This window comes from Manis javanica, chromosome 17 (assembly GCF_040802235.1).
Source record: "Manis javanica isolate MJ-LG chromosome 17, MJ_LKY, whole genome shotgun sequence".
In the NCBI taxonomy this organism is placed as follows: domain Eukaryota; kingdom Metazoa; phylum Chordata; class Mammalia; order Pholidota; family Manidae; genus Manis; species Manis javanica.
This window is the reverse complement of record NC_133172.1, coordinates 3,459,783-3,478,492: the sequence shown is the minus strand read 5'-3', so window position 1 is coordinate 3,478,492 and position 18,710 is coordinate 3,459,783. Positions and strand designations below refer to the sequence as shown.

General features: G+C 51.8%; 1 protein-coding gene across 2 annotated transcripts; it reads left to right on the top strand.

The window, feature by feature from the left end:
* Positions 1–1,034: 1,034 nt before the first annotated feature.
* Positions 1,035–17,430, top strand: CACNG7 (calcium voltage-gated channel auxiliary subunit gamma 7). 2 transcript variants are annotated; one of them, XM_037025872.2, is made up of 6 exons: positions 1,035–1,170; positions 3,788–4,012; positions 4,629–4,715; positions 5,079–5,213; positions 16,561–16,706; positions 17,029–17,430. In XM_037025872.2, the coding sequence occupies exons 2-6, from the start codon at positions 3,817–3,819 to the stop codon at positions 17,284–17,286; spliced, it is 822 nt and encodes a 273-aa protein (XP_036881767.1). In that variant the 5' UTR covers positions 1,035–1,170; positions 3,788–3,816; the 3' UTR covers positions 17,287–17,430. The 2 variants fall into 2 exon arrangements, with proteins under 2 accessions (XP_036881767.1, XP_036881766.1); XM_037025871.2 differs by having other exon boundaries at positions 1,036–1,170; positions 5,073–5,213.
* Positions 17,431–18,710: the final 1,280 nt, after the last annotated feature.

The window sequence follows — 18,710 nt, the reverse complement described above, 5'->3', positions numbered from 1 at the left end:
GTAGTCCCTGCATGGGAGCAGGCCATCCGGAGGGCGTGCCTGTGTCTGTGTGTTTGGAGGGGACTGAGCTCCAAAGCCTCGCAGTCTTCCTTGGGGAGTCCCAGCGTCTCGTCGTCCCTGCAGGCTCTTGGGTTTCCGGGACTCGGTACAGTTGGATGCTGGGGCTCCCTCTGTGACTCCTAGCACCCCTCCGGTGCCCACGGCCCCCAGCCCCCGCTCCGACCCTCGGCGGGCGGCCTGCCCCTTTAAGAGTGGCCCCGCTGACATCACGGCGGGGGGTGGCTGGCCCGGCTCCCGGCTCCGCGGAGGCTGCAGGACCCAGCTCCGCTCTGCGCCCGCCTGCTGCTCTGGGGACCCCGGCCCGGGACGCCCCCTCCCGCCTCCTCCAGCCGCCCAGATTCCGGGCTTCCCCCCAGGCCTGGCCAGAGCCCCAGGCCTCATCAGGGGACCCCAGGATTGCCCCTGCTGTCTCCCCTTCCCAGGGTCCCTCTCTGTCTGTCTCTGTCTCTGTCTCCATCTCTTTCCCGAGCTCAAGGTCTCTGGGACCCGACATCTCTCACGCCAAGGCCTCTGAGCGTGGGTCTCTTTCTGTCTCCGCCTCTCAGATCTCGAGCCTAGCCAAGAACCTCCGAGCCTGGGCGAAGAGGTCTTAGACCCGATCCCTGTCTCTCCTTTCCCTCTGTCTCTTTTAGGCCATCTCTGTGTCTCTTCCAGTGCCCAGACCTCGAGGCTCAGAATTTCTCAGCCTCGAGGTCTCGGCGTGACCCTAGGTTCCCTGCTCGCCTCCCGGCCTCTCCGCGCGCCCCTGCCCCTCTCCGGCTCTGCCTCTGTTTCTAGCCCCTCTCCCTCCCTGCCTCCCCCATTCCCGGGCCCAGCTCCCTCGCTCCCGCATCCTCCCTGCCGCCCGCCCCTCCCCTCCTCCGCAGCAGCCAATGAGCGGCCGCCGGTCCCAGCTCCCGGCGCTGTCCGCCGTGTGAGGCCGCGGGCGCGGGGGGTGGGGGGTGGGAGGCCGGGAGGGGGCCGGGACGCCGGGCTCCGGGGCGGGGGCGGGGGGCGCGGGCACCGGGGACCCCCGTGGCGGCGGCGGCGGCGGCGGCCAGGGGAAGCCGCGGGGCCGGTCATGCGGCTGCGGGGCCCGCGGCCCGGAGCGTCCGCCCAGCCCTGAGCGAGGTGAGCGCGAGGGGAGGGTCCTGGACGGAGGTGGGGGCTCCCCTTGAGGTGGCTGGGAGCCGAGGCTGGGGCGGCACGGGCCTGCGTGGCTCCGGGGGGCGGGATTCTGGCGGTCCGGGAGCCCGGGTTGGGGAGGAGTTGGGGGTGGAGGGACCTCTGGGCCTAGGGAATCCGTGAGGACGAGGTCCGAGGGTCTCGGAGTGGGGCAGCTGTACTCTCCGCGTCCGAGCCTTGGAGACTGTGGGCACTGGGGAGGTGCCGGCCGAGTCCTTGAGAGAGGCGGTGCTGGATGAGGGGGCAGGGCCCGGGCCCGAAGGAGCAGGACGGGAGCCTGAGAAGGGGTCCCCAGGAAGGGGAGTGCGTCTCCCAGGAGATGGAGTTTGGATTTGGGGCTTGGGGAATGGAACCGCGCGGGTCCAAATGCCTGAACCCAGGAGGGGATGAGAGGCCGAGGGATAAGGAGGCTCCAGGCCTGGGGGAGGGTCCCGCAGGAGGAAGGGCTGGAGGCAAATGAAGAGATCTGGGCGGGCGTCTCGGAGTGAGGAGGAATGGACCCGGCGAGGAGGGCGTTTCAAAGGGGAAGTGGGAACGGGGTCAGTGGGCAAGGTCTCGGCAGGAGTCCGAGGAGTCGGCGGGGGGAGCCGAGGTCAGCCGCCTGGGACCAAAGCAGCCGGGGCGGCAGGGCTTTGGATTTCTGCCTGCGAGCTGGGCGGACTGGAAGAGGAGCCGGCGGTTGGCGGTCAAGCCCTGGAGCGATGGGACGGGGGATGGGAGGAAGAGCGGGTCGGAGCTCTGCCACGCTCCCGTTCCCGGGTCCTCCTGGAGCCTGGGGGCGGGGCGGGGCGGCGGGGGGCGCGCGGTGCTAGGTTGGGGGTGGGGTGGGGGTGAAGGCTGTCTCAGGCTCCGGGATCTTCACCGAGGTGGGGCAGAGTCTCAAGGCTGCAAGAATTCTGGCTGCATCTTTGGGGAGTGTTTGGGGCCTTAACCTTCCTCGTTGTTGAGATGTTGGGGATTGCTGGTATTCAGGGATGTGGGGTCTCTAGTTGAGAGGGGATGGGGACCCCAAGTTGAGTCCCCCAGTCATGGGATTGTGTGGTTGAAAGAAAAGCTCTTGGGGGTGCGGTGGGGGAAAGGCGGTGGATAAGGGATTAGGAGCTCCCTACTTGGAATCTCCAGATTTGGGAGGCTGCAGCTGTGAACTTGGGATCTTGTTTGAGGGGGGATCAGGGTTCCAGGATGGATGTCGAGGGTCTGTAACTGGAAATCCCAGCATGGGAAATTGGCTCCAGAAACTCTGGGAGGGAATTTGGGGATCTTGTACTGGAGGTTGGAGGAGGGGATCCCGGGCTTCCGGGTTGGGTTTTAGAGTTCAGAGCACTGATCCGCACTTGGAAGGAGGGTCACTCATTTGGCTGGAGTGCCCTGGTTACAGTGTTGAGTCTGGGCTGGCAGGTTCCCAGATCATGGTTTTGACATTCTGGTGTCTCCAGCCGAACTCCTGGCTCCAGGTCTCTGGGTCCCAATGTTCTTGCACCCCAGACTGAGCATCCCAGGTTCAGGGGCCTGCCTGGATCTGGGATGGGGGGAATTAGGGTTCCGGGATCTGGGTCATGGGCCATAATCTCAGATCGGGGTGCCAAACTGAGGAACAAGGCACAGGCTCAGAATTAGAAGGTCATGGGTCAAGGTCTTGGTATTAGATTTGGGTGTTAAGGGTCCAGATAAGCATCCAAGGGTTTAAACTTGGTGGGGCCTCCTCTCAAGGTCTTGGGTAGGCCTGAGGTCAAGGGCCTGAGGCCAGAGTATAGGGTTAGGACCGTTGGGCAGTGATCCAGTCGGAATTTCTGGTTGCTAGTCAGAAATACAGTCCAAAAAATAGGGGTCCGGGTGCCAGGTTAGGGCATGGAGTCAGGACTGGGTGGCCTAGATTAGGGTTTCCTGACAGGTCCCATTGGGCAGCATGCAGTAATCGAGGTCCAGTACCCAGGGTCCAGGGGCCTAGGTCCTGACTCGGAGTTGAGGTCACAGGCCCTGTTGGAGTCTAGTAGTCAAGGCTGGGGGGGCTCGGCTCAGGGCACAGAGTCAGGGTCGGGGGGTGCCCAGTGCTAGAGTTGTTGAAGAGTCTGCTTAGTATAACAGTTTCTGAGTCTCAGGCCCCACTAAAGGTTATGGATTCTGGTGGGGTCTGGTGTCTAGGGTTAAGGTCTCAGGTCAGGATACGGGGGCAAGGTTGGAGGGCCTGGTTCTGTTGTGAATCTGGAAACTGAGTTTCAAGTCAGTCGTGAGATTTGGGACTCAGGTTCAGACACAAGGTTAGAGACCAGGTTCAATCTCTGGATCTGGGCCCAAGGTTATGGATGGACATCTTATCCTGGGGTGGGCGTGGGGTCCGCTGGGCCCTCTCCTATCAGGATCCAGAGCCTGAGCAGGAGCGTCAGATTTGGGAAGGCCAATCCTGGAGTTGAGGGTCAACAGCTGTGTCACTGGTTCAAGTCCAGGGATGAGATCATGGGTCAGGATACAGAGCTCAGATCTGAGAGGGAGTGGTTTGGGGGCTGGTATCTCTGGCCCGCGTGCAGCCTCCTCGGGGCTCTCCACGGAGTTTCCCCTCCCTCAGGCCCCGCAGGGCGCCCCCCGCCGCTGAGGATGAGTCACTGCAGCAGCCGCGCCCTGACCCTGCTGAGCAGCGTGTTTGGCGCATGTGGCCTGCTGCTTGTGGGCATCGCGGTCAGCACTGACTACTGGCTGTACATGGAGGAGGGAACCGTGCTGCCGCAGAACCAGACCACGGAGGTCAAGATGGCACTGCACGCCGGCCTCTGGCGGGTCTGCTTCTTCGCAGGTACAGGCCTCACCTGCCTTCCATTTACCTGTTCCTGCCTTGCCTGGGATCCGAGAGCCCTTACCCACAGTCCCCTGTCTTGGGCTCCAGAAATCCAGACACCGGTCCTGTTTCTCTCCTGGAAAAGCACATTTCTACCTGGAGCCCCAGTTTCTAGTCTTTTATCCCTGGATCCTACGCTCCAGTGCTTACACAATCTCCAGGTCCCTAACCCCTGGGAAATCCCAGAGTCCCCTTAGAAGTGACAGCCTCTGTTCAGAACTTGTCCCCTGGACAGTTCCAGTGTTGAACGGGCCGGCCTCCCAGACACCACGGAGACGCCTCCCAGGAATCCTGCACCCTCCCACCTTATCCTCTTTAGGGATCCAGGAGTCCTGGCGCACAGCCCCTCCTCTCATGGCACCCGGCGTGCCAGCCCTCTCCAGGACTCCCTTCCATGAGTCTGGAGCTCCCAGACCTCCTGCTCACCCGCTTCCCAGCCCCGTAAGAGTAGAACAGACCGTAATCCTGGGATTAAGCCTCACATCCCAGGGCCTCCTTCCCGGGCATCCTGCCCCTGATTGCCCCTCTGGAGCTTAGGTGCCTCATCCAGCCTTGCCTTCTTATCTTCCCCAAGGCCGGGAAAAGGGTCGCTGCGTGGCCTCGGAATATTTCCTTGAACCGGAGATCAACCTGGTGACGGAAAACACGGAAAATATTCTGAGTGAGGGGAAGAGGGGGGCTTGGGCAGCAAGGGGGCGGCATCCCAGGGTGGGTCCTGGGAGAAAGGGCAGGAGGAGCAGGGAAAGAGACGAAAGTAGGTAGAGAAGTTGGTAAGGAGGCGGGGCCAGGTGGAGGAGGTGGGACCTGGACGGTGGGTGGGGTCAGTAGGAAAGGGGTGGGGTCAAACCAAAGCGGGTGTGGCCTGGGCGGAGGGGTGGGGCCAGTGGTGAGGAGTCGCTGACCGCTGAGCCCGGGGAGCGTGAGCTGAGCGTGAGCGAGGGTGGGAGGGAAGAGGTCAGGGGAAGGGGGCGGTGTCCCAGGAGAGCCCTCCTCACCGCCGCCCCTCCCCTTCCCCCAGAGACAGTGCGCACAGCCACCCCGTTCCCCATGGTCAGCCTCTTCCTCGTGTTCACCGCCTTCGTCATCAGCAACATCGGCCACATCCGCCCGCAGAGGACCATTCTGGCTTTCGTTTCTGGCATCTTCTTCATCCTATCCGGTGAGCCCGGGGGTACCGGTTTCGGTTCCAGGAGCCTGTGGTGCCTTTTCCACAAAGAAAAAAACCCCACTTCCTTGCCGTGTAGTCGTGGAGGAGATGCCGACCCTGCCCGAGCCCCACCCCTTCTCCGTGGAGTGGAGATAGTGTGCGTTTCAGGACTGTTTAGGGGACCAAATCATAGGAATGCTTACTGGATGCTAATTGGGTACCAGGCTCCGTTCTGATACAGCCACCTGGGAGGTAGATGCTATTAATAACCCCATTTTGCAGATCTGGAAACAAACACTCAGAGAGATGAAGTCACTTCCTCGGGCCGTACAACCAGTGAGACACCGAGCCAGGACTCAAATTCAGGCAGTTCGCCCCCAGGGGCTGTATTTTTAACCACTCCTGATATTTTAGCAATTAACAGATTACAAAGCTCTTTAGTTTTCTGTGCAACATTTTGTTTGAAAAATTTTCGGGCAAACAGAAAAGTGGAGAGGATTTGGGCGTGAGCACCCGTGTGCCCACCACTCACAGTCAGCCATTAACTTAGGGCTCGACTTGCTTTTTCACGCATCCGCCCGTCTACCTGTATTTCTACCCATCCATCAATCACCATCTTTTTTTTTTTAATGCATTTCAAAGTGAGTTGCAGGCTTCAGTCCACTTCACCCTGAATACTTCACGTGTGTCATTAGCTAGAGTCCGATATTTGCTTATAGTTTTTTTTCTTTTCTGTGATATGAGGCTCTTTGGCAGGAGTGATCTTGGACCCTTCACATAACATCTCTGCCCAGGTGTTAATATTAGCACTCGCTTGAGAACATGGGGGGAGGGCTACTGAGGCCCAAAACCGTGCAGGGAGTCACCCAAGGTACCAGCTTAATGTGGTGCCTAGAGACTTGCGTTCCAGAGTAGGGTTCTTTCTGAAGTGTTACCCTACTCCAAATTTCAGCTTAGTCCGGTTCAATTCAATCCACGTCAGCTCAGGGCAGCCCAGACGAACCCAGCTCTAACCTATTTAACTACATTTACCTGGTTCAACGAACCCCAATCCTTTCTGGCTCAATTCTTCAATTCATTCTGAGTTAAATCAACATAATTTAATTAAAGGCCATCCGGGTCCCTTTAATTCAGTTGCTATTTGGTGAGCAAACCCCGCTGTGTGTCTCATCTCCATTCTGTTCCCCGGGGCCCACACTGCTCGGCCCCTGCTTTTGACCTGCCTCTGCAAATAGACGGTGGGTATTGAATAGCCTCCCCCCGCCACCCTTCCCTCTGCCTCCTCCCCGACCCTCACCCAGCTTCCTCTAGGCTAAACCTCCCCTGTGCCTCTAGCCTGATGAGACCAGGGTGCAACTTCCATGCAAATCTGAATCACAGAATGTGGAGCCAGACACCGAGCTAAAATAAGACACGTAGAATATCACCATCCCGGAGTGTCAGAGCAGAAAGGTCTCATCATTTTTCATCATGGAGAAATGGTGGCCTAGAGAAAGAAAGGGGGGAAAGGGTAGGTAGCATGGAGACTTTTGTTCAACCCATCCAAACATTAGAAGGAAAACCCTACTGTTTGCAGTATATGGAAGCGGAAACAGAAGGCAACGTAGCCAGTCAGGGGCAGAGCTGGATCAGCCTCGAGGGTGTTCTCATCTCAAAACCCATGCCCATGCCATGCACCGGGACCCACTTCCTAAGGGTCAGTGGTGCCATCAGGGCTGGAAGGCAGTGTTCTGCATAACCGTAGAATAATTTGGGGGATTGAACTCCACTTCCTGAACTCCTTCCTCTAGTTCCTTTTCACAGACTACAGCCCATACACTCCACCCAGGTTATCCGGTCATGTGCTTTCAACATTGTGGGGTGTAGTGGTTGAAGGCTATTGTGGCCCTGGACAGGCCTAGGTTCAAATCCAACGCTTCGGTGTGGGCTGCAGCCTTCCTTTGAGGAGTTGTCGAGAGGAGGCCAAATCGTGGTCGTGAGTCGGCAAACCTTTTCTGCTGAAGGCCAGGTAGTAAATATTTCAGGTTTTGTGAGCCATAGGTTTGTAGTGTCAAAGCAGCCAGAGGTGAAGCATGGGGTGTAGCTATGTTCCAATAATACTATTTATGGACACTGAAATTGGAATGCAATGTAATTTTCATGAATCACGAAATAGACTTCTTCTCTCCCCCACCTTCCAACATGTAAAAATGTAAAAACCATGTTTAGCTTGAAAACCACATGAAAAAGAGTGGTACAAACGTAGTTTGCTGACCCCTGGTCTAGATCATGGGTGGGAAGGGCTGACCCAGTGCCTGGTCTTTAACAGTAAGTACTTAACACGTGGTAGTTTTAATACATACATACGTACATACATACACACATAATCCACACATCACACATACATATGTACATACATACATACGTACATATATTGTCCATACCTAGTACTAGTATGAACAACCATAATAAACACTCTATCAAGTGCCATGGGCTTGGGGAAGTTCTAAGTGCTTTATGCAAATTAAGTTCATTCTTTTGCTTTACCTTGTAAGGCAGATGCCATTATCATCTCCATTTTCCAGTTGAGAAAAGAGAAGCCCTCAGAGGTTAAGTTGCTGCATAGCCGAAGCGGGTGCCCACCCAGAAGTCCACCGTGGCACTATACTGCCCCACCACAATTCAAAATCATAAAAACAAAGGAGAGGAAAGGATGGAAACAGTATCCATGTCTTAGATCTCAGAACAGAAAATCTGCTCCACTGTCTCACGTTCCCACTGAGGAGACCAAGAGTTAGAGAGAGACAGAAGTTGTCAGAGGTTGGATAGATGGTGGAGCTGGCATTTGTTCTGGAGAAAGTGGTGGAAGGATTAGGGCAGGGGAGGGACAGGGTCACACCTGGGTGTTAAACATCACTCAGGGGCCTGCGCTGGGGAGAGACTAGAGGGAAAGAGACTGGAAATGGGCAGCTGAGGAGGTGGTGGCTATTCAGTGGTCCAGGCAACAGCAGATAAAATTTGGGCAGGGCCTGGGGCTGGGAGCATACAGATGACTGGTTGGCTTTGAGAGAGAAGAATATTGACAGAAGAATCGGTAGAGCTGGTGACTGACTGGATAGGGTTGGAGAGAGAAGGGGGACGCTGGGATGACATTGAATATCCTTTTCCAGGTCATAGGAGGCATGCTTCCCATGCACGGCTTATGTTAACCCCTGATCCTCAGATATATCCCATGTGTCTGCTCACGCATCCACTCATGAAACATTTACAGAGACATGCTGCATGCCGGGGGTCCTGGAGATGTGGCTGAATGCTAAGTGAGAGTCAGTCACAGACAGCCCCCAACTACACATCAGTCAGCTTGTCACATGCCTGCCAAAACCCCTTCGGTGCTTCAGTGACTCCCATCGCGCTTAGAATACATCCAAACTCTCCACGCTGGCCTATAAGGTCTTCCAAGATTTGGGTACTGCTCGGATCTCTGACCTTCTTTCCTAACCCACTAACACACCATTGCTTGTAATCTCAGCCACACTGCTCCTTCTGGTCCTTGAAAATGCTAATCTCGGCCCCCCTTGAGGACTTTTACACTCCTTAGCCCTTCCGGCTAAGGAGTCTCTTCCACCTGATTCTTAAAAGGCTTGAATTTTCCCTCGACAGAGTGTCTCTCTGACAATGGTACGTAAAGCCACTGTGCCCCTGCTATACTATACCACATTGCATGTTTTGTATGTTTCAACAGCACTTTGTGTTAAGACCCTAGAAAGCATCCACGATGCATTCATATGCAGCTCTCCGTGGTCCTGAAATCGTACTGTCCTAATTCAGCTGGGAGTGCAGGTGATTCTTGCCTACTGAGCTCTAAGAATTCTGAAGCAGATGTCGTCGGGGAGGGAGAGTTGGATTACCAGAGAAAGGAAGAGAGAAGGAAAAAAAGTGGGGGAGGGAAAGATTATTTTTGGAGAACCAGAGCCACTATAAAATGGTCAGGAAGGAGAAAGAATGACAAGAACGACTTAGCTTTGCCATTGTTTTTAGATAATTTGTAGTTACTAAAAACAAAAACAACAGTGAGAAAACAGCACAAAACTCTTTCTCTTTGGAAATACTTGTTTGCTTCTCATCAACCCCAACTCCTGACTCTCCTTGCAGAGAACGTGTGCTACTTAGAATTGTTATGTGAAACGTGGGACACGAGGTGAAACAGGAGTGGTTAGCAGGAATCAGATCATAAAGAGGCTGGCACTTCAGGCTGAAGAATGAATACCTCCTGGGTTTAGTAGGAAGTCAAAGAATTTTGACAAGAGAAGATAGAGTCCAGTATGGGTTTTAGAAAGAATCAGCACCTACAGCAGGAAGATAAGGACTCAGGGGCAAGGGTACAGTCATAGAGAAGCCTAGCTGCATCAGAGGACTTGGAGATACAAAACAGGGTTCATATGTCTGAGAAATTTGGGAAGTAAAGTGGACAGGCCTTGATGACTGACGATCCTTGGTGGATGAGAGAGAAGGAGAATCCGGGTGGCTCCCCTGTGATTGACCAGGGCACTCCAGTGAGTGTGGTTCCTGGGCTGCTTTTGGTATTCCCTTTTGGTAAACCTGTTCATCTTTTGAGACCTAGCTTGGATGCCTTTCCACCATGTAACATTTTGCACTAACCTGGATTGAATCCTGGTTCTGGGGGAAAAGCTATAAAAGGCATTCTTGAAACAACTGGGACAGTTTGCAAATGGAATAATTTATATTATGGATTTCTTGTAACATTTCTAGGTGTGATAATGAAGCTGTAGTTATGTAGAAGAATTCCCTTCCTCTTCAGAGATGCATAGTGAAGTGTTGGGAAATGAATAGAGATTCCTGCAACTTACTTTCAAATGGCAAAGCCAACAAGTTGTGTGTGTGTGTGTGTGTGTGTGTGTGTGTGTGTGTGTGTGTGTGTGTACAAAGAGACAGGAAGAGAGCTTCTTGGATGCCAAAACTATGGGATACTAGACATTGAACATGCTTTGGAAGTTAAGAGCAAGGAAAGGTTGATATTTAGTGGAGGTGGAGGAATGGTGGGACTTAGTGGATGAAAGCAATGAATGAGCTCTTTTCTAGAACTTTCAGCGGTGTGGCAAGTATATCCATCCGTTCAGCTAGTATTTACAATGTGCTGAAGCTTGTGTTTGATGCTAGGCATGCAATGGGGAACGTGGAGGGCTGGTTCTGAGCACCCTAGATGGGGTGGGGGAGATGTATGACTAAAAAAGTTACCAACAGAAAATAGAATGTTCAGTGGTGATAAATGCTATGAAGAAAAATAAAGCAGGTTAGGGGAAAGGCAAGTAAGTTGCAGGCATCATGCCAGTTAATCTCCTAACACTTTACTATGCATCTCTTAAGAGCAAGGGCATTCTTCTACATAACTACAGCTTTGTTATCACACCTAGAAATGTTACAAGAATTCCATAATATCACTTGTTCCGTTTTCAAACTGTCCCGGTTGTTTCAAGAATGCCTTTTATAGCCTTTCCCCCAGAAACAGGATTCAATCTAGGTTCACACATAACAGTCTAGACTAGTTCCTCCACTGTTTTTTTTTAATTATATATATATATATACAACACTGACTTTTAAAATGTATCTCATTATGAAAATATAGAAAGAATAGTATAATGAAATCCCATGTACCCGTCACTCCATGTCAACAATTATCAACATATGGCGAATCCTTTTTTAGCCATACTGTGGTATCTCCCTTCTGTACTTTACTATGTTATTTTAAAGTCTCAGACATTACATCTTTTTATCCACAGATACTTCAGGATATCTCTGATAAAACAAGTACTTTATTATTTAACATAGCCACAGTGCCATTCTTGTGCCCAATTAAGAATAGCTGCTTAATATCATTTAATGTCTAGTCAGCATTGAACTTCCCCACCTATCCCATAAATGCCTTTTTACAGTTAGTTTCTTGCCAGTCAGGATCCAGATTCCACTTGTGCATTTAATCAATGGATCGCCAAAGCCTCTTTTAATCTATAACAGCCCCCCTCTTATTTTTTTTCCTTGCTATTTATTGGTTGATGAAATCTGGTCATTTGTCCTATAGAATTCCTACACTCTAGATCTTTCCAACTGCGCTGATCTATCATTGTGGTTTCTTGTAAAATTGCTGTTGCTCAGATCCAGGTCTGCTTTTTTTTTTTTTTTTCCTTTGCAAAATGCTTTGTAGATAGGTGGTGCTGTTCACATCCTACTGCAGTGCATCAGAGGCGTCCTAATTTGGGCTGTCTGTCTCTTCGAGACATTAAAATGATCACTGGTTCCGGTGTCATCAGCCTGATCCTTGTCATTGTTCTTCCAAGTCTGCAGGACAGAGTGTCTTGGATCCTGCGTCCGGGGTGTGTTGGACCGCTTCCTCGTGGCATATCATTTAATTTGTTCCTCCTCCCCTGTATTTTCTGTAACCGGAAGTTATGTCTGGACTAGAGGTTTGCTTAGATTCCAGTGAAATATGTCTGGCAAGAAGATTCAGAGGGGGTGCCAAGTTCTTTATATGCCACCACTCCAGGTAGCAGCTAGTGTCAGGTTTGCTCCCCTGTGAGTGCAACAAAGTGTGAGCGCTTGGCAAAGGCCGTGGCCCCCAGAGCGCCCACTGGAAAGGGGCATGCTTCTCTCTCCAGTGAGTAAGTAATTTGCAGGGCAACCCTTTGGCACCTTGGGGGGAAGAAATCCTGTTTGGGGATACCTAGTTTGTTTAACATTTTTTATTCTGGAAAAAAATTTAAACCTGCAGAAAAGTTGCAGAAATAATACAATGAACTCTCATAGATCCTTCACCTGGACCAGTTCTGAACATTTTGCCACATTTACCTTTTTCTTTCTCTATCTTGCTCTACCAACTGTCTGTCTGTCATCTATCGATAGAAACACTTGAACATAAGTTGCAAACCATTCACCCTAAACCCTCCAGCGCATTTCCTTGTCTAAACACGCTGCAGTAATCAAATCCCGGAAGGTCAACACTTGTACCGCATTACAACTCACACTCACTCTCCATTCAGACGTCATCAGCTGTCCCGCTGTCTTTTATAGTCCTTCCCCTGAGTCAGATCCAATCTAGGGTCATGACTTGTATTTCCCGACCATGCCTCTTTCGTGTTCTTTCATCTTTTATACAGTCTCTGAGCTTTAAAAAAAAAAAGATCTTTCATGTTGACATTTTTGCAGCGTGCAGCCAGACGTGTTGGAGACTGCTGCACAGTTGCCTTGGGAGTAGATCCAGGTCACACATTTCAGCAGGAACACTGTGAACAAAGTGGTGGTGCGCTCCCACCGGGAGGTCGCGGCGTCAGCCCGCCCTGTGACTGGCGATGTTCACTTTCATCACTTGGTTAAGATGGGATCTGTCAGCTTCCTTTGCGATAAAGGAAGGTTTTTTTTTTTTAATCTCTTTGTAATAAGTGGATATTCCATGGGGAGATTCTGTCCACCAGTGACCTAAGGTCCACTGATGATGCTTGCCTGAACCCTAATGTTACTATGAGGTTTGCAAAAGGATTTCTCTCTTGTTCCTGCATGTGTGCCACTGAAAATAATTTTTCCTTTTCTTTTATTCTTTATTTATTTTAAAAACATATCAGTATGGATTCAGCGTGTTATATACCATTATGTTTATTATTCGTTTTGATGTTCGAATTGTCCCCAGTTGTGCTGTCTGGAAGTCCATTCAAACTAGTCCTGTGTCTTTTTCTAAACATGCTCCCATTGTTTCTTTGAGCCCATCCTTACTTTGTGGAACAAGTGCACCATTACCATGCCTGCTCCTGGCTTCAAATTTAGCTCTTTCTTCTGGGAGCCCTAGCTGCTTCTCTAGTGGGTGATGGTGTGAGAGACCAAAATCTGGATGCAAGGTGTGCTCACTGCGGCTGGGTGTCCCTGCTTCTAGTATGTTTCAGGACTCAAGGTGGGGATGTACATGCATCTGTAAAACAGGAGTTCATGCCGATACCATCGGGTTCTTCCCTGCCTGACCCCATATTCTGATTTGCTGCCTCCTCCTTTCAGAATGCAACTCCAGCTCCCCAAAACAGCCATCTATTTGCACATGTGCTCCACCCTACAGTACACACAGAAACCTTAAGAACTGCTACCCCCAGACCACTCCCAATAAAAATCTACTGAGTAAGGTTCAAGATTTCTTTGCAGATCTTTCTGTCTTTAGACTGAAATATATAATCAAAGAACTGTATTCAAAAGTTACTTGGATTACTACTCCCCCGACTCCACCCCTGTGATTGTCTTGTTCATTTGATATAAAGTTAGCTTCATTTATTTTTGTTTGTACTTAATCTTAGTTTTCCCCCATCCTTGTTGATTTTTTTCTTTTGAATGTATAAAATATTAGCATATTCCATGCAAAAAATATGTATTCAGGGGAGGAGTACTGTTTCCATACTCTCTCTTCCTGTTCTCACCTACCCCCTATAGGTAATCAACTTCACTTGTCTGTTTTCCTTCCTCTATCTCTTTTTGCAAAAATAACTGGATGCCCATATGTGTTTTTATGTACCTTTTTTTTCTTACATGGTACTGTCCTGTAAACCTTTTTACAGTACTTTTTGTTTGCTTTTACTTAGTGATATAGTCTGCAGGTATCACTGAACTCTGCATCAACCCACAGCGATCTTCATCATTCTCACTGCGTTGTGATGCCATACTCTTTCACATGATGTTTTATAGTTTATTCCACAGATCCTCTATGTAAGGGTATCTAGGTCATTTCCAATATTTTGCAATTATGAATACTACTGCAGTGAATCAACTTGTGCATATGTACTTTCCTACCATTGGAGGGATATCTTAAGGGTAAATTCCCAGAAATGGGATTGCTGGGTTAAAGGATGAATACACTTGTAGTTGTGTTCAGTATCATCAGATTCCCTTCTGCAGGGATTGTGCCATTTTGCATTCCCAGCAGCAGCTTCTAAGAGTTTCTCTTTCCCTGGCCTTGCCAAAAGTGAAGCTTTTTAACTTTTGGCAATTCAGTGGATGAGAAGTGGTATCCCCTTATAGTTTTCAGCTGCGTTTCTCTTTGAGTGAGGAAGCTTTTTTTTTTTTTTAAAGAGGAATCGCAGAAGGGCTTTCTAAAGAGACAAGGAAGGAGAGAGCTAAACGAAGTGACAGAGAGAGAGATGGAGATCTCTGGCAGAAGATCATTCCAGTTAGCGAGAACAGCAGGAGCAAAGGCCCTGAGGCAGAAATGAGCTTGATGTGTTCAAGAAAGAGCAGGAAATGCAGAGATCTAGGTAGGGGGAGCAAGGAGAATCTGACCAGGGATAAGATTGACAGGGACCACACATGCAGTCGTTGTAGTCCAGGGGCAGGAAAGTTTTTCCATAAAAGGCCAGATAATAAATATCTTCATTTTTACTGGCCATACAGTCTCTGTTGCAACTACTCAGCTTTGCCACTGCAGTCATAGCTGATGTGTAACTGAATAAGTGTGGCTGTGTGCCAATAAACCTTTATTTATGGCCCCTGGAATTAGAAACTCACATACTTTTAAAACTGAGATAGTAGGAATCACAAAACATAAAGTTCATATAATTCAGCAGTTTTACTATATTTGCAACCATCTCTGTTACCTAATTTCACAACATTTTTATCACCATAAGAAATAACCTACACCCTTCAGCAGCTAGTCATGATTCCCCTTACACCTCATTCCTGGCAACCACTAACCTACTTTCTATCTCTGTGGGTTTTCCTATTTTGGACATTGCATATAAATGGAACCATACAATATGTGGTCTGGCTTATTTGTGTCTGGCTGCTTTCTCATAACATTTTTCTAGGTTCATCCATGTGGCAGTATAAATCAGTACCTCGTTCCTTTTTTTGGCTGAATAATATTCCTTTATATGGCTATACCACATTTTGTTTACCCATTTAGTTGATAGACACTTGGATTGTTTCCACTTTTTGGCTATTATGAATAATGCTGCTACAAACATTCCTGCTCTAGTTTTTGTGTGAACATATGTTTCCAGTCCTCTTGGGTAGATACCTAGGAGTAGAATCACTGGGTCGTATGGTAATTCTATCTTTACCACTTTGAGGAACTGCCAAGTGAAATTCATATACTTTTTATGGGCCACAAAATAGCATCTTTTTGGTTTTTTCAACTTTTCAATTACATAAAAGCCGTTCTTAGCTAGTAGGCCATACAAAAACCGGAGGTGAAGTGGTTAGCTGGCAGGCTGTAGTTTACAGACCCAAGCTGTAGGCAATGGAAGGAACTTGGATTTATTTTGGGTCAATGGGTATACAAATGCTTACTTGTAGGATTCTTAGGAAGGCTGCTGATAAAGATTACTTGGATGAATTTGGGGCAGGAGACTTTAGAGCCTCTTTAAGCCACCCTTGGCGTGGCTCAAACCAGGTGTCTCCTCTCCACCTTCTCTCCATGTGCCTTTATTTCTTCAACTGTAAATGGAGATAAAAGTGCACCTACTTAAAGGGTTGTCATGAGGTTTAAGTGAGTTAATACATATACAACACTGAGCACAGTGCCTGGCACAGGGCAAGACCTACATAAAAAGTTGCTATCGTCCCTATCACCATTATTAATGATGTTGTGCTATTATTGTCCACACAGCCTCAGCTCAGGCCTCATCCTCTTCACCCTGGAATGTTACAACTCCAGTTTCTCCCATCCAGTCTCTTCCCAGAATCAACCAGCCCCCAGAGGACCTTCCAGTACCCCGATCTGGCCCTGCCCTTCCTTGCTCTCTGCTCTCAACTTTCCATGGCTCTCTAGTGCCCGTGGCATCGATGCCAAGTTCTCAGCTTGGCATTTGAGGCCTCTCATGGCTGTGCCCCTGCCCCCTTCTCTGGCCTCATTTCTGGTGGCTGCAGCCCATGTTTTGCCTACGTGGGGGGATCAGTGCCATGCTCCCCCTCCAAACCATGCCTGAGTGACAGAAGGGTGTGCTCATTCGTCCCTGGGCCTCATCCTTTAGATGTGGACGGGAAGCCTTCCTTGACTCCCCCTGCCCCTTCCCCAGGTGGGCTTGGCACCTCTTCCGGACCCCCAGGGCTCTGTGTCCCACATGGCGCTCCCGTATAGCGCATGACCGTGTATGTGACCTCTGCCCAGCAGCTGCCTTTGCCTTCCGCAGCTGCACGGTGGGCTCCTATATGGCAAGGTAGTGGGGTGAGGAGGTCGGTTCAGCTCAGGGGTCCCCACCAGACAACGCCCAGCACACAGAGGCTTCAGAAGATGGACCTCAGTCCAGAACAGAGCAGGGAGAAGGGAGAGGACGGCAGCGAGATGGGGAGGGGCTGGGGTCCGCCGCTAACGGACCAAGGCACCCCTGTGCTCCCGCAGGCCTCTCCTTGGTGGTGGGCTTGGTTCTTTACATTTCCAGCATCAACGACGAGGTGATGAACAGGCCCAGCAGCTCTGAGCAGTATTTCCACTATCGCTACGGATGGTCTTTCGCCTTTGCTGCTTCCTCCTTCCTCCTCAAAGAGGTGATGTCTTGGGGTCCAGAATCCAGAGCTTTGGAGGCGGGGAGGTGGGGGCGTACACTCTGGATTAGAAGGGAGGTTGTGGCTGAGGGCCTAACCCCGGGGTCTGAGGGAGGAGGGCTGGCGTTCTGGTCTCTGGGTCTGAAAAAGGAGGACTGCGGGACCCTGGGGTCCTGGGGGAGGAAGGGCTGGGCCCTTATTCCCGGGGTCTGGGGAAGGACGAAGCTGGGGCCCTGGGATCTTGGGGAGGAGGGGTCGGGGGTCCCGAGTCGGGGGCAAGCGGGGGGCCAGGGTCTGGCCGTGGCCTGACCCTGCCCTGCCGCAGGGAGCCGGCGTTATGTCCGTGTACTTGTTCACCAAGCGCTACGCGGAGGAGGAGATGTACCGCCCGCACCCCGCCTTCTACCGCCCGCGCCTCAGCGACTGCTCCGACTACTCCGGCCAGTTTCTGCAGCCCGAGGCCTGGCGCCGCGGCCGCAGCCCCTCCGACATCTCCAGCGACGTGTCCATCCAGATGACGCAGAACTACCCTCCCGCCATCAAGTACCCCGACCACCTGCACATCTCCACCTCGCCCTGCTGAGGCCGCCCCGCGATTATGGCCACGCCCCATCGGGGCCCTCCCTCCATTTCATTGGTCCCTTCCGCTCCCTGGTGGCCCCTCCCCTTGGGGTGCCCGCCCCTTCCCCGCGGGCCCCGCCCCTCTCCTAGGTCTCTCTTGAGTCCCGGAGCCGCCGGGCTGTGCCGGCCCACCTGCCCTGCGCCCCCAACCGGCCTCCGGGGCGCGGGGCTGGAGAGGGGGACCAGGCTGCGGCCCGAACGCCTGCCAGCCTCTGTCCCCTCCGCCCCCGCCACTCTCATCTCCGGACCTTCGGGGTCCACGGGCGCAGCGAGGTGGGGGGGCCTCCTTGCTACGCGCGCAGCTCCGGGGCGGGGGCGGTGGGTACTGTCTACCTGGTCTCCCGCCCACACGCCGTCTCTGCTCACCGGGCGACCCCATCCTCCCAGCTGGGCGCTGCTCGGCTTCCTAAGGTTACCTGCCCTTTAGGGGGCGCTGTCTAACGGATCTTGCTTTCTTAGCTTACCTTGACTTATTTTTCTTCTCTTCCGCCTCCTCCAATATTGTCCTTTCCTCTGTTCCCGCTTATCCAAAGCCCCCAGGTGCATCCAGCCCCGCACACCTCACAAGGATGGAGACCCTGGGGTGCAGAGAGTTCCTCCCTGCATTTCCACACCTGTGCCCGCCTCTTTTCCCTCGAGGCCCCGTCGGGGGAGACAGAGGCAGTAGCGGGGGTCGACACCCCCCAAACCTCGAAGTCTTCCATTTTTTGGCACCCCCTCATTGAAGTCCCCCTTCCCATCCAAGACCCCCAACTCTGGCCTCTTTCAAGGGTCCGTCCGCCCCCTGGGACAGATTTGTGGGGGTCACCAGAAACGCCACCCCCTTATCAGGGGAGGGGCGATGTAGCACAGTGTTGTACACGGAACCAGAAAGGCCCCCTGGGTGGGTGGAGGGAGGCGGGGGAGGGACGAGAGCTTTTAGTTTGCATCTTAGGTGGGAGGGGGGAAGGGAGACCGCAGCAGTTAACCTGTCACTAACGCACCGATTTTTAACGAGGCTGGGGGGAGGGGGGCTTTAGGGGTGGGAAGGGGGGTTGGGGGGGGCCTGGCTCTGTTATTTACCGTGTATCATATGTAAATACCGACAGAAACTTCAATAAACTTTATTTCAAACACGTCTCCGCCTGCCTGGGGGAAGGGGCTGGATACAGGGGGCTGGGTCCAGGTCTCTTCCCCTACGGTCGGGGGCCCAGAGGGCTGCTGAATAGGACTGGGTCCGTCTTGTTAAACCGCTTAATAATCGCAATGATTAACTGCAGCACTTTACTATTCAGTCCGTGTAAAGGATGTGGGACAGCAAATGACACCTGTCAGGATCAATAAAAATAAGCCCTTAGTCTCACTATGACCACTTACTACTCTTGCCTGCCTGCCTTTTCCGTTGCT